This window comes from Ctenocephalides felis, unplaced genomic scaffold (genome assembly GCF_003426905.1).
Source record: "Ctenocephalides felis isolate EL2017-DRISC unplaced genomic scaffold, ASM342690v1 CF-g0.4_SCAFFOLD_01886, whole genome shotgun sequence".
NCBI classification, from domain to species: Eukaryota; Metazoa; Arthropoda; class Insecta; order Siphonaptera; family Pulicidae; genus Ctenocephalides; species Ctenocephalides felis.
In genome coordinates, this window is record NW_020538040.1 from 123,492,262 (window position 1) to 123,504,502 (window position 12,241).

The window sequence follows — 12,241 nt, forward strand, 5'->3', positions numbered from 1 at the left end:
GTATAAAGTTAGAAAAAAATGAAGATTACGCAGGGGTAATCTGTATGATATAAAATATTTTGGCGCAAATATCACTTAAAAAACCGTTACAGTTTTACAAAATATGAAACAAACATCATTATCTGAGCCGCTCAGAGCACACATTAGTGGGAAAGAACTTGGTATAATCATAACTTTTTATGATTATAATAATTTTCTAAAAGAATAAAAATTGCCACTGTGAAACGAAAATTTTTTTTTACCACTGAATCCATAAGTCATTTATTTCAGAAGACAGTTTGATTAACTCCATTCTGTAGTGTATATATTCTGGTTGGGTTGGATTTCGGGTTTCAAATTCACGAATTACGAATAAGAACACAGAACTGTAGGGTGTTGTGGGTCTCGAAAAAAAATCATCTAGTTTTATAAAAGACATCGAGGACGTTACAAACTTTGAAAAAATAACATACTAAAATTCGTGTACCCCGCAAAACAAGAATATTAAAACTGCCTGAAGTTTATTGAAACTTGTTCAAAGTACGGAAATAAGAGCTAACTTAATTAAAAATAAATTTCTGGTCGGTGAGAATAGTTATTAATCTATTGACTCAAGATTTTGTCATTATTGAGTCACGTGCGAAAAAAAAATCGAGACATAATTTTACCAGATAGTTGATACAATATAATAAAAACATTTAAGAAAAAAGCGCCATTGTAGCTAAGCCAAATGCTTCACTAAGATTTTTTATCTATTTTTTATTTATTTAGAACAATAAATCAATAACAGAAAAGTAACCATCACAGGGTGTCCAGAAAATTGGCTTAAAATGCACTGAATTTAGAATAGAAAGGTTCAAACCCAACGATATACAATTTAAGTGTGACTACAATGAAGATCCGAATTTTAAAAAAAAGTTTAAAGTTTAAAAAAAGTTGAAAACTTGATTAACTCCACAAGTCATATCAAAACTTTAACGTTAATGATAATTATTTTCTCACTATTAATAGTTATAAATCTTATATACCGTTACATGTAAGCTATATATGTATTTATACGTTCTAAAATATATTTTTCAATTTATATTATAACAGGAATTTTTAAAAGCAATATACATTACTTTATCGCTTTTCTCCACTTTCTGACTTTCGGAGTTAGCCACTGTGTGCACTGAACGGCTCATCTATCAGTCCAATTCTATTTATTGTAACACGATATGAAGCCCTTTGGAAAGCAATAAATATTCAGTTTAATGACGAGTTGAGATAATATTTGGCATTTGTTTATCTTATAGAATCACTTGAAGATATAGCTGTTTATGCAATAATGGAATTTAAAGATAAATTTGTTCCGAGAAATTTAAACTTTAGGGTATTATGTATCAAACAGCGCTTATGTAAAAATACCGAAAATACCGATATTTTTGGAATAAACCGATAAAAATACCACCGAAAAATCGGGCGGTTTACCGGTAATCCGGTATACCGGTATTGCATTCCCTAATTCAAATAAATGATTCATTTTAACCCATTTTAATTCACAGGCATCGGAAAAGTTGAACGTGTGATGCTTCAAACAGCTGACAATATTTTGGATACCAAAAAACGTGTCGAATACGGGGTTCATCAAGTTGTAATGGACGTTGGAAATTTGGTAAAACTACAAGGAAGAGATATAAATTCGACTGTTAACAGAAGGTAAAAAAGTAAATTGTCTACTGCTACATTACATGCAATACAACAATATTTTGCCATTTAAGGAATTGATAAATTCATATTTATATGTATGTTCTAATATTCTGATATTAAAACACTTCTCTCATTTATTATTCTGTAATTCATGATAAAAGAAAAAACAATGCTCCAATTAGGCTATGAGACGGTTAAAATTTGATCATTCTTATCTCGAATTGGAACCATTCACTAAAATAAGTTTAAAAAAAAAACGACTATGAATGTATTATTTCAATGAGCAAAATCAACGACACCACCAATTATCACTTAATTGAAATAAGATCATTTTGCAAACAATTAGATTTGATGAGCTCGAGTTGACAATTTTGGACAACCAAAGTACTTCTTTGGCAAATTTATCAGCTAAAATAGAATTAGAAATGTCAGAAGTTTGGCGTCAAATTGGCATCATGTCCAGCCAGTTGTCAACAAGTGCCACTGTCCTGGAACGCCTTGAAGCCCAAACTGAGCTTTACACGAACGGTAGTCTCCAGACTATGGATAATATGGAAGGAAAGGTAAAGGTTAAAAACACATTAAATACAGAATGATAATTTTAAATAAACTTGCTATGATTGATGTATTCATATTTAACATTAAGTTTTTTTTCGTGACTGTTGCTTAAAATTTGTTTGCACTGATCACATCTGAAGGAACTCAAAACGATGAAATTTGAATATACAATTGACTTTAAATATTTTTTTTATAAAACTTGTTTATTATAGTTCTTATGTGATAAATTTAGCTTTTAAAAATACTTCATGCATTCATTAGGTCGGTAAAATCACAAGTCGTATGGGAGAAGTCGACGAAAACCTAAATTATCTGCTAGGGCGTTTGTCTCTTGTAATGCAGGAATTCAATCAAGTCAAAAGCGGACTAGGAAATGCGCTAGACACAATCAGATCAAGTTTTCACGAAGTTCAAAGTAAAGTAAAGGGTGAGTGTTCATAAATCAGTATATACTAAATCATTTTAATGTCGATCTTATAAGATTCTCTTTATAATGGTTGAAACGATCGCGCAGTTCATTAAGAGATAATATTCTTTAATACAATTTACAATAAATAAATATAATAAATTTAGTTGCGAAACAAATTCAAGGATCAGATTACATAAATAAAAAAATTAAACTGTTCACGGAAACAAGGGTATAGATCGTAAAATATACCCATGAAATGAATAACTTTATTAATTATTATTTTCTATTTTAACTAAAACTAAAACTAATTGTGATATGTGAATAACAAATTTTTTCTTGCATTTCTAATATACGAAGGCACTGCGATGGTATGATAATAATCGTATTTTATTATTCAGATGTAGGTCCAGGTCCTCACGATATTCCCAACACCAAGTCGGAAATCAACTGAATAATCAAACGGAAGAAAAGTGATTTTCACTATTTTCGAGAATTATTAGATAATTAAACGATTATTCATCGTCCGAATGTGGAAGACATATATTTTATAAGAGAACATCATTATATATATAGTATTAATATAGAAATATTATTATAGATCATTCAGAACCATTTTGTAATGGATATATATGACTGTTTAATGACTTTGAATTAAAATTGAGAATAACTTAATAAATTATTAAATATAGCGTGCCCTCATCCTAGATTTTTTTAAATTAATTTTATTTTCTGCTTGATAATACAATGAGTGTGATGTGCCTGTATGTCCATTACAAAAATTTGTCATCTTCATACTTTGTCTCTGAAATGCTCAATTATATTTTAAGCTCATTATCATATGAATTTGATACAATTCTTACATTAATAAAATACAAAATTAATTAAAACAATCGTTTATTATTTATTATTTATGCAAATATTTATAATATATGGAATGCCTAATATCGTACAGTTAGTTACAAATAATAAATAAATTTCTGCCTTTATTTCTAATTCAAAACATATTTGTATGATAAAAATATTCAGCAAAATAATAAAGATGAGATTTCTCATTTTACCTTTCAAAAGTGAATAACAATTTGTGAATTGTACTAATGCGTATAACATGGATGTAAAATTCATCTTTATTTTAACATCCTAATGACAAGAATAAGATTTTTCAATAGGGGTGTTTAGTTCAATTTCGACTATATAGAAAAAAATATTTGCACTTACATAGTATACGCCATGATGTACTCAAAAAGTACACACGATAAAGGACTCATGAGGCTTAAACTAATTTAACAATATTAGTTATTTCTTTATATTTATAATATATTACAATTATTAAGTGTGAAGTAGTAGTTCAGCACATTGCTAATGTTGCATCATTTCAATTATATATTAAATATATATTGCACAAAAGAATTATCAGCATAAAAATGGAGCGCAAAACGATAACTTTGACTTGGAAGTATGTCCGATAAATAATCGCTGTTAGTGCAATAAATATTTAATGAATTGGCAGAGGGTGTTGTTTTCTTGGCAGTGGCAGTAACACACTTTAGCCGACTTGCAAATAACAAATTGATTGACACCAACCCACCAATTTGCCGGTACACCCCGATCACGAGATTAAAACTAGACTTGAATTGGTTTACTCGATTTAATTTATTATCAGCTCGATTGAAGAGATGAATGCATTACGAAGTTATAATTAAGCTTATCTTGCTTCACGATTTCTTACGCGCACTATATAAAAATCAAACTGTTCCCGAAATATAAAATTATCAACGTTCATAGGTAAATCTTGTTATACAAATTTAATCTTATTTCGACAATAAAATAAGCTAGCTTAATAAAACACTAGTTTGCGACTATAGTATGTTGGGAGCTGTTATGCTACTGTAGAAACTAATGTTCAGATTTATTTGACAAAATATTAGTGGTGACATGATATGATACAACCATCAATTTTGTTTGTACATAATCTAAATACAATTTATTCAACAGAACAGGGGTGAGTAAATAGATAGTTAAAACGCTTATTATTGAGTTGGTTTATCATATAACAACTTCATGCACTCTTCTCTTCTAAAGGGTACACTAAAAAAAATACAACCACTAATACAAAACCAATGCAGCTTTGATTTGATAGCAGTGATACAAAACGGGTTTACGGACAAAGCAGTTTTCTGTTTCCCAAATTGTCACTTTTTTGGTAATTTCATAAAAAAAATGTTTAGTAATTCCGACCTTAGAAATCATTAGTAAAAGAAAACTTAAATTACATTGAAAAGATGTAGCTCAGACATCTATGATTACCCTGAAAATAATCTTAGGTTTATTTAAACAAAATTTTCAGTTTTTGATAAAAGCTTAGAGACCATACACAAAAAAAGGGTAGTGCGATTTTTAAAAATTACGAAAGAAATCACATTCATAGTCAGAAAAGCATGTAATTGTAAGATAATGGCATAAAAATTTCTGCAATCTAAGAGGTAGCTGCCTGATATTGATAATAAACTTACATAGCGTGATTTCTAAAACTAACTTTCGAATTTCTAATATCAAATATGAAATAAGTCATTCCCTTATCTTTATTATTTAATATGTAGATATATGTATATAAGATCAGTCTACAATTTTAAATTTTTTAAATAATTTCAATCTAGTGTACATATTTGCAATCATATTTATGCAAAAGCATATATACATATATATTCTTAAAATACACATATATACATATATGTATATATATATATATATATACACATACATGCATACATGTATGTATGTGTATACTGTACAATGTGTAAGTGTACGTATGAATGATGTGTGAACATATATGGTATAATATAAACAAATCATAAAATCTGCTTATCTTAAAAAATGCATCATGAAACTTTAATTTAATTTAATTTAAATTTATTTTGTCTCGAAATTCAGTCATAACATATAATACAAGAAAAGAATAAAGTACAAATATATGTGATAAAGCAAAAGATACCAAATTAGCAAATTTTAAAAATATTAAATTAACTTCAATTTAAATTCATTATTTTCTATAATTTATATATATATATATATATATATATGTGTATGTATGTGTGTGTGTGTGTGTGTGTGTGTGTGTGTGTATGTATGTATGTATATATGCTTTGTATTAAGAATTGTGTATTATGTACCAAAATGCATATTGAATTACAAGCTTTGTGCCCGAGGCATTTGTATTTTTATATTACCTCTAATAATTAGTGAATTTGCAAGTCTGTGCCAAATACTATTGTTTATTTGTGCTTTTTGTTGATTCGAATAGATATAGATTCTTCATACGCTGACAAATAGTAAGACTATTTACTAAAATAATTTAAAAATTAATCGTTATCAACAAAAAATGTTTGCTGTGTGAATATTATTATATCACAAAACTATGATTAATTGGTTTACACAAACATAACAATTCAAACATTTTGCATTACTTATCCAAAATATTCTCTGTTGTTTCATACATATGTCCATACCATATAAATCCACAAAATATACTAATTGCAAGTGCTATTAAAATGTATAGTTATTTACAAAATTTTACATAGGCCATTTGCCAGAACACTTTGGATAAGCATGATTGAATCTAGTATAAAAACAGAATTAAAGAAAAAAGAAACCAACAAAATCAAGAAACAAATAATTTTTCTTAAATAACAAATTATTGATAATATAAAATAATTTCAAACATTAAATGGGCAATTAAAATAAAAACAACTCTGATTGCAGCAATAAACTACTTATAACGTTAATTTAACTTCTAAACGATTTACATAAAATTTATGTACAAACCATATTTTGTTCATTTTTTAGCATTACTTTAATTATCCATATTTAACGTAGATCTATTTACATATTGTCGTTGTGTTTTCATTTATTATTTAATAATTGTAATATTTGTTCACTCAATGATTTCAAATTGTTGATTCATACCTATGTTCAAAAACATTTTAAAGGACTAAACTATGCGCTTGTAACTATCTGTACATAAAGAAATGGTTGCATTCAACTTTAGTGCAAATTAATTCACAGGCAAAATTTTATTTGACAACAAAACTATTTTATTTAGTCACCTAGTGAAAAACAGTCACCCCACTCATAGTTTTAGTTTATTTACATTTTTTTTTTTTTTCAGAGTAAAAATGATTAAAATACTATTCCGTAACTGCTGTAAAAATTATGTTTAAAATTTACTGATTATAGTGAAAATAACACAAATTTTAGGAAGCTGATGGCAATTTAGGTATATAATCAGTTCAATACTGAACATGAGAAATATAAAGAGTTGTTTGCATACTCAAAAGCCAAATGAAGAATATAACACTGTACTGCTCATACAATTTTTTTGAGGTGATGTAAAGTAACTTATTCATAAAATCAAATCAAAACTTAATATACTTCAATGACCACTTGGTTACTAATTCAATTATCATTTTAGCCATATCTTATCTGTAAACTAACATTTTTGCCATTAGCCTCTTGCATATACACACACATATATATATATATATATATATATATATATATATATATATATATATATTATACACGCATGTTTTGAATTTGAAATAGATCTTTGCTCATATTTCAATGTGAATTAATATCGATTCAACTGAATTGAATATAAAAGAGCAATACAATACAAAATAATATATCAAAAATCAATTAAATAGAGTTTCTTATTGATAATATACATAACATGGCAGTAACAAAATTCAAACATCACATGCACTCTCGTATCAAACTAAATCCTAATAATTTTAAAAACAAGTGCATACCTATATACAAATTAGAATCATCACATTATCTAACTGCCAATGTGAACTGGCTATAATAACTTATATTATTCATATGGCATTGAAGATATAATCACAATGTGTATTTCCTTCATCATAAAAAGTAGTTAAAAATAGAATAATTGGTCTAATTGTCAAGAAGGTGTCAACACCTTAATGAGGTTATCATTGGGATATTTCTAGTAAGAAGCCACATTTACAAGTGTATTATTACTATATAATTGGTGTTCACACAAACATTTGTTTGAATTTCTTCCTGTATCTATTATATGAACTTCAATCATATGTAATAATATTAATGTATTATTAATTTTTAATATCATAATGGATACATCATATATTATATGCACTCTATATAAGTTCATATAAATACTTCTATTTCTTATACAAATATTGAAAGACCTGAATGTAAATTAAGACCTGACAGCAAAGAATTCTACTTGATTTTATTGCTAAATCGCTCATAACATTTTTCTCAATGTCATCTTTTGTTCAGATAAATTTTGAATAGCATGATGCAACATTGAAATAATTCATGTAATAAAATTATTTTAAGTATGATGGACGTGTATCAATTATTTTTGTTTGTAATAGTAAAACTTTTATTTATCACTAGGATAAATTAATTACAATGGCTGGAATTAAAAGACAATCCGAAATCTAACTCATGGACGTTATACAAGGAACCACAAACCACTCTTAAAGATCAAGCCAAATTGCAGTCAAGATACATGTCACAATTTGAAACCACTACGCAACTTCATTCTTCATATATTAATTTGTGCTCTGTTAATGTTACAATGTTTCAAACACTATACAAACATTACTGAAATAATATTCCACATTTCAATGTACGGGTGACGGACATCCTACATGTAATGGACACTGGATAAGACGTTGAGCTCGCGGAAAACAAAAAAAAATATTGCTACCATTCAAATCACACCAATGATATGTGATATGCACAGAATTTTTAAGTACACAAAGAATATATAGATTAAAACTCCTTATGATATGACAAATCCAATAATGCAACTCATTTCAAGGTAAATTTAAATAAAATATCATGTTTTCAAATATCAAATTTCTGAATATCACAGAGTTATTAAATTAATATGTATAGTACAACATGATTAAAACTGTATGTATATCAATTGAATGTACTAAAATTAAAATTTGTAGTTGAAGCTCATTAACTAAAACAAGTGTTATGTCGACAAATTGGTGCATTATAAAATGCTCCTCACAAGTACAAAGATTATTTTTCAGTCGACTTTAGTAATAATTAATGTTGCTGGAAATTAAACAATATTTCAGACATATTCAGCTAATGCTAAATGACTGATCCATGAGATAAATTTACAGCAAAGATTCTATTCTGAAAACCACTTAGTAGTCAATGTTTTCATTTTGCAACCCGCAAACACAAAGCCTATCACATTTTAACTAAAGGCAAGCCAATAAATCACTACAAATCAGGTTTTTAAGGGTAATCAATAGCTGTTTAACTGTAACACTGACAATCATATGTCGACAATCAAATGTATCTTCACTAATATTTTGTTCATCTAATAAGATTTTACACATGTGCCGATATTAAAATTTATCTTCACTAATAATTTGATCTGTTGAATAATTAATTACCTCTTCCTAGCTCTAGAGGACGGTGGTCTAGAGGGTGGCTGTGAGTGCCCCCTAGAAGGAGGCCCTCTATCCGAGGGGGCGTGTCCCTAACTGGACGTACTTGCCATTGGTGAAACAGGAGACATGGGAGACCGCGCGGAATCTCGCGCACAACCCGTTAAAGTGATGACTAGTTTTCGAGATCCTGCATGGTCTCTGTGTTCACATAGCCATACGCCTTGCCATGTACCCAGGGATAACTTGCCATCAGCTATTGGTATTGTCAGTGATGATCCCAGAAAGCAGGCTTTTACATGCGCTGGCTAGTAATAGGTTTAAAAATCCATTAAATAAAGTTATAATCAAAATAATGTTTAAGCAGCATTTAAATGATATCTGATTAAAAATTGAAGTAAATAATTAGTAACTTATTTAGAAGAGCTAGAAATATTTATTTACTTCTTTTCTGAGCAATATAAAGAAAGTATAGGTATGACATATTTAAATTCTGAATATATAAATTTGTGAAAACACAAATTAAAAATACATTTCTCATTATTAATGATGGTGCAATGGAATAACTTCTATGCTATGTTTTTTTGAACATGAACAATTTTCTAAAATATTTAGAAAACAGTTTGGAAATATGTTAACAAGTTTATTCTAATAACATATAGCGCATTATCCTCTGAAGTACAAATCTTTCACTCCAATACGTTTTTGCAAGGCTAAGGTAAAAAATATGGCATGCATCACCCTTTGATCAGTAAAAAGAAATATGATACAACAGTTGTAAAATGATATTAATCAAGTTGTGTGTACTTTTAATTCTATTAAATAGGAAATACATAGGAAACAACAAAAAAAAAACTACCTCATACATATTCATGTTATCAACTTTAAAAATAAATAAAATCCTGAAAAATTTTAATTTACATTATGCATAACAAGTAACAAACTATAACTCACATACCATATCATCAGGTCCTTCACAAGAATGTCTATAAGGTAATCCTTCGGGCACAATTTTGTTTAACATCATTTCCATATCATCCCTATTAAAAAAAATGAAATTAATAAATTTTATTAAACTATATACGACTATTGACATTTCTATCAGCAGCCTTTTTAAAATACTAACCTGACATCGGGATCCCAACTCTCATTTAAAGCTAAACTTGCTGATGTGTGCAAAACTAAAATAAAAATAATATAACATAAGAATTTTGTGATAAATTATTAAGGCATACAAACAAACTTGTTCTAGATTAGAATACAGATGTACAAATATATTTTCTGGGAGTTTTGTGTCGTAAGAATTTGAAAACTACCATTAATACATGTTTTGAGTTCTTAACATGAAAATAGGAAATAAAATATTTAAAAAAATTGCTTTAATGCATTATACGTGACTCACGACAATCATTACTAGACGGTAAATAAATTTGAACTTAGTTGTTCCTATCATATTGAAATCGCACTGCCACAAAAAATAGCTATATGTTAATTTAAAAAGCAAAAATGTATTAATTTCCATACAATAAAAACAAATTTTAACGTTTTAGTTTTAAACTAATGAACATTACAATCGAATTTTTGACATTTTTAGTTTGTAATATGTGGTGATTTCTATTATCTTGTAACAATAACAATAATACAATATTATGTCATCACTTAGCAATATACTGTCAAAGAATATTTAATGCCAATCATAAAAATTGCATTGGACCAAAAAATTACTGAAAAGTCGTGATTAAACCAGACAGTATGAACTGCTCAAATTTTTGGCCAATTGATAAAAAGCACATGACAATGGTACACGTCGAAAATAAGGATCGGGTAATGGTTATTATCCAAATGCCAATACGATTTACTGATATAGAGAGTAAATTTTTATCCCGCTATCATTCCTGGGTTGAAAGGTATGCAAATGAAAGAAGACATTTGACACAGTTTTCAACTCACTTTGTACATGGCACAAGCCGACCGAGAATTGTCCCAATTCCGGCATTTGCCTAAGAATTTCTTCTGTCACTAAATGTACGCCCCTGTGCTGAGGTCGTAAGTTTATTTTCCTCTGAAACCACGCCGAGCCGATCTGAATCCCGCGATTCGACGAAGCCATGTTGAAAACAGTGCACTTATTTTACCGATTTTGACTCGATTAGCCACATAATCACAATAACACTGCACTTAAACTAAAGCTAATATGTACGATGTCATCACGAATCGAGCATTTCTTGACGGCGAGCGCTAAATAAAGTATTATTTAAAAGGTTAGATTAATGATTCGACACCCTCCTTAATAGGGGAATGTGAAATGGCAGCAGTTAGCTAATGTGCCACCAGATGGGTGTTTTGATGCAAATATCAACTGGCGCTATGTCAGGCACCGCGCGCGCTTTTTTCACCAATAACAAACACTGGATATCACGCTATTGAGTCACAACTAAGCACTTGGACACTGCTCTTGGCTCTACGGGCTCTACGTCTACGACAAAGACCCTATCGGCGCCATATCTGGACGTTATATTATTACGTTTTTGGCTTTTACGTACAATCTTCTTATATAATTCAATTTAAATTTAATCTCAATCAGTTGTGGGGAGTCGTGACCCCTCCAGAGCCGGAGTTTAAAACTTAGTTTGTTCACTAATCCAACAATAAAATTACTTCATAATGATTTTATTAACTTCCCGTAGGGTAAGTTATAGTAATCGCAAAAAAATCGAAAATGAAAATTTTTATATATCTTTACGTTTCAGAGGTTTCTGAATATTTTGGCATACCTTAGAAAAAATGGATGTATGTGTGTGTGTGTGTGTGTGTGTGTGTGTGTGTGTGCGTAGTATGTATGTGTGTGCAGATACAAATTTTCGTCGACGATTTCAGGAACACGGATGAAGCAATTTGAATAATTTAAAAAACATTCGATCCGTATTGATAAGGAGACGTGCTGATTAGTTTTTGGCGTTGGTAGGTCTAGCCGTTCCGAAGATATGGGGCAAAAAGTGCCAAAAACGGTACCTCAGTTTTTAAGAGAACGGAGCGTCCGATTTTAATAATTCAAAAAACATTTCACTTGTGTTGACAAGATGAAGATTTGATCAAATTTTCATAAGGGCAGGCCTAGCGGTTTCGGAGATATAACGAAAAAAGT

The 12,241-nt window shown here is 29.1% G+C and overlaps 2 protein-coding genes across 2 annotated transcripts in view; one reads left to right on the plus strand and one right to left on the minus strand.

Moving 5' to 3' along the window:
* LOC113376974 (uncharacterized protein MG328) overlaps positions 1–3,209 on the plus strand; it is a 73,777-nt gene extending 70,568 nt beyond the window's left edge. Inside the window, exons 7-10 of the mRNA XM_026617114.1 lie at positions 1,524–1,677; positions 2,015–2,231; positions 2,488–2,653; positions 3,034–3,209. Of these exons, the coding sequence (XP_026472899.1) occupies positions 1,524–1,677; positions 2,015–2,231; positions 2,488–2,653; positions 3,034–3,086 (590 nt within the window). The 3' untranslated portion in view covers positions 3,087–3,209. The remainder of the gene's footprint in view (positions 1–1,523; positions 1,678–2,014; positions 2,232–2,487; positions 2,654–3,033) is intronic.
* Positions 3,210–7,886: 4,677 nt separating this feature from the next.
* Positions 7,887–11,483, minus strand: LOC113377008 (UPF0047 protein YjbQ). Its single transcript, XM_026617162.1, has 4 exons — positions 11,047–11,483; positions 10,223–10,277; positions 10,055–10,136; positions 7,887–9,404 (listed from the first exon to the last, which is right to left on the minus strand). Exons 1-4 carry the CDS (start codon positions 11,204–11,206, stop codon positions 9,189–9,191), a joined length of 513 nt encoding a protein of 170 aa, XP_026472947.1. The 5' UTR covers positions 11,207–11,483; the 3' UTR covers positions 7,887–9,188.
* Positions 11,484–12,241: the final 758 nt, after the last annotated feature.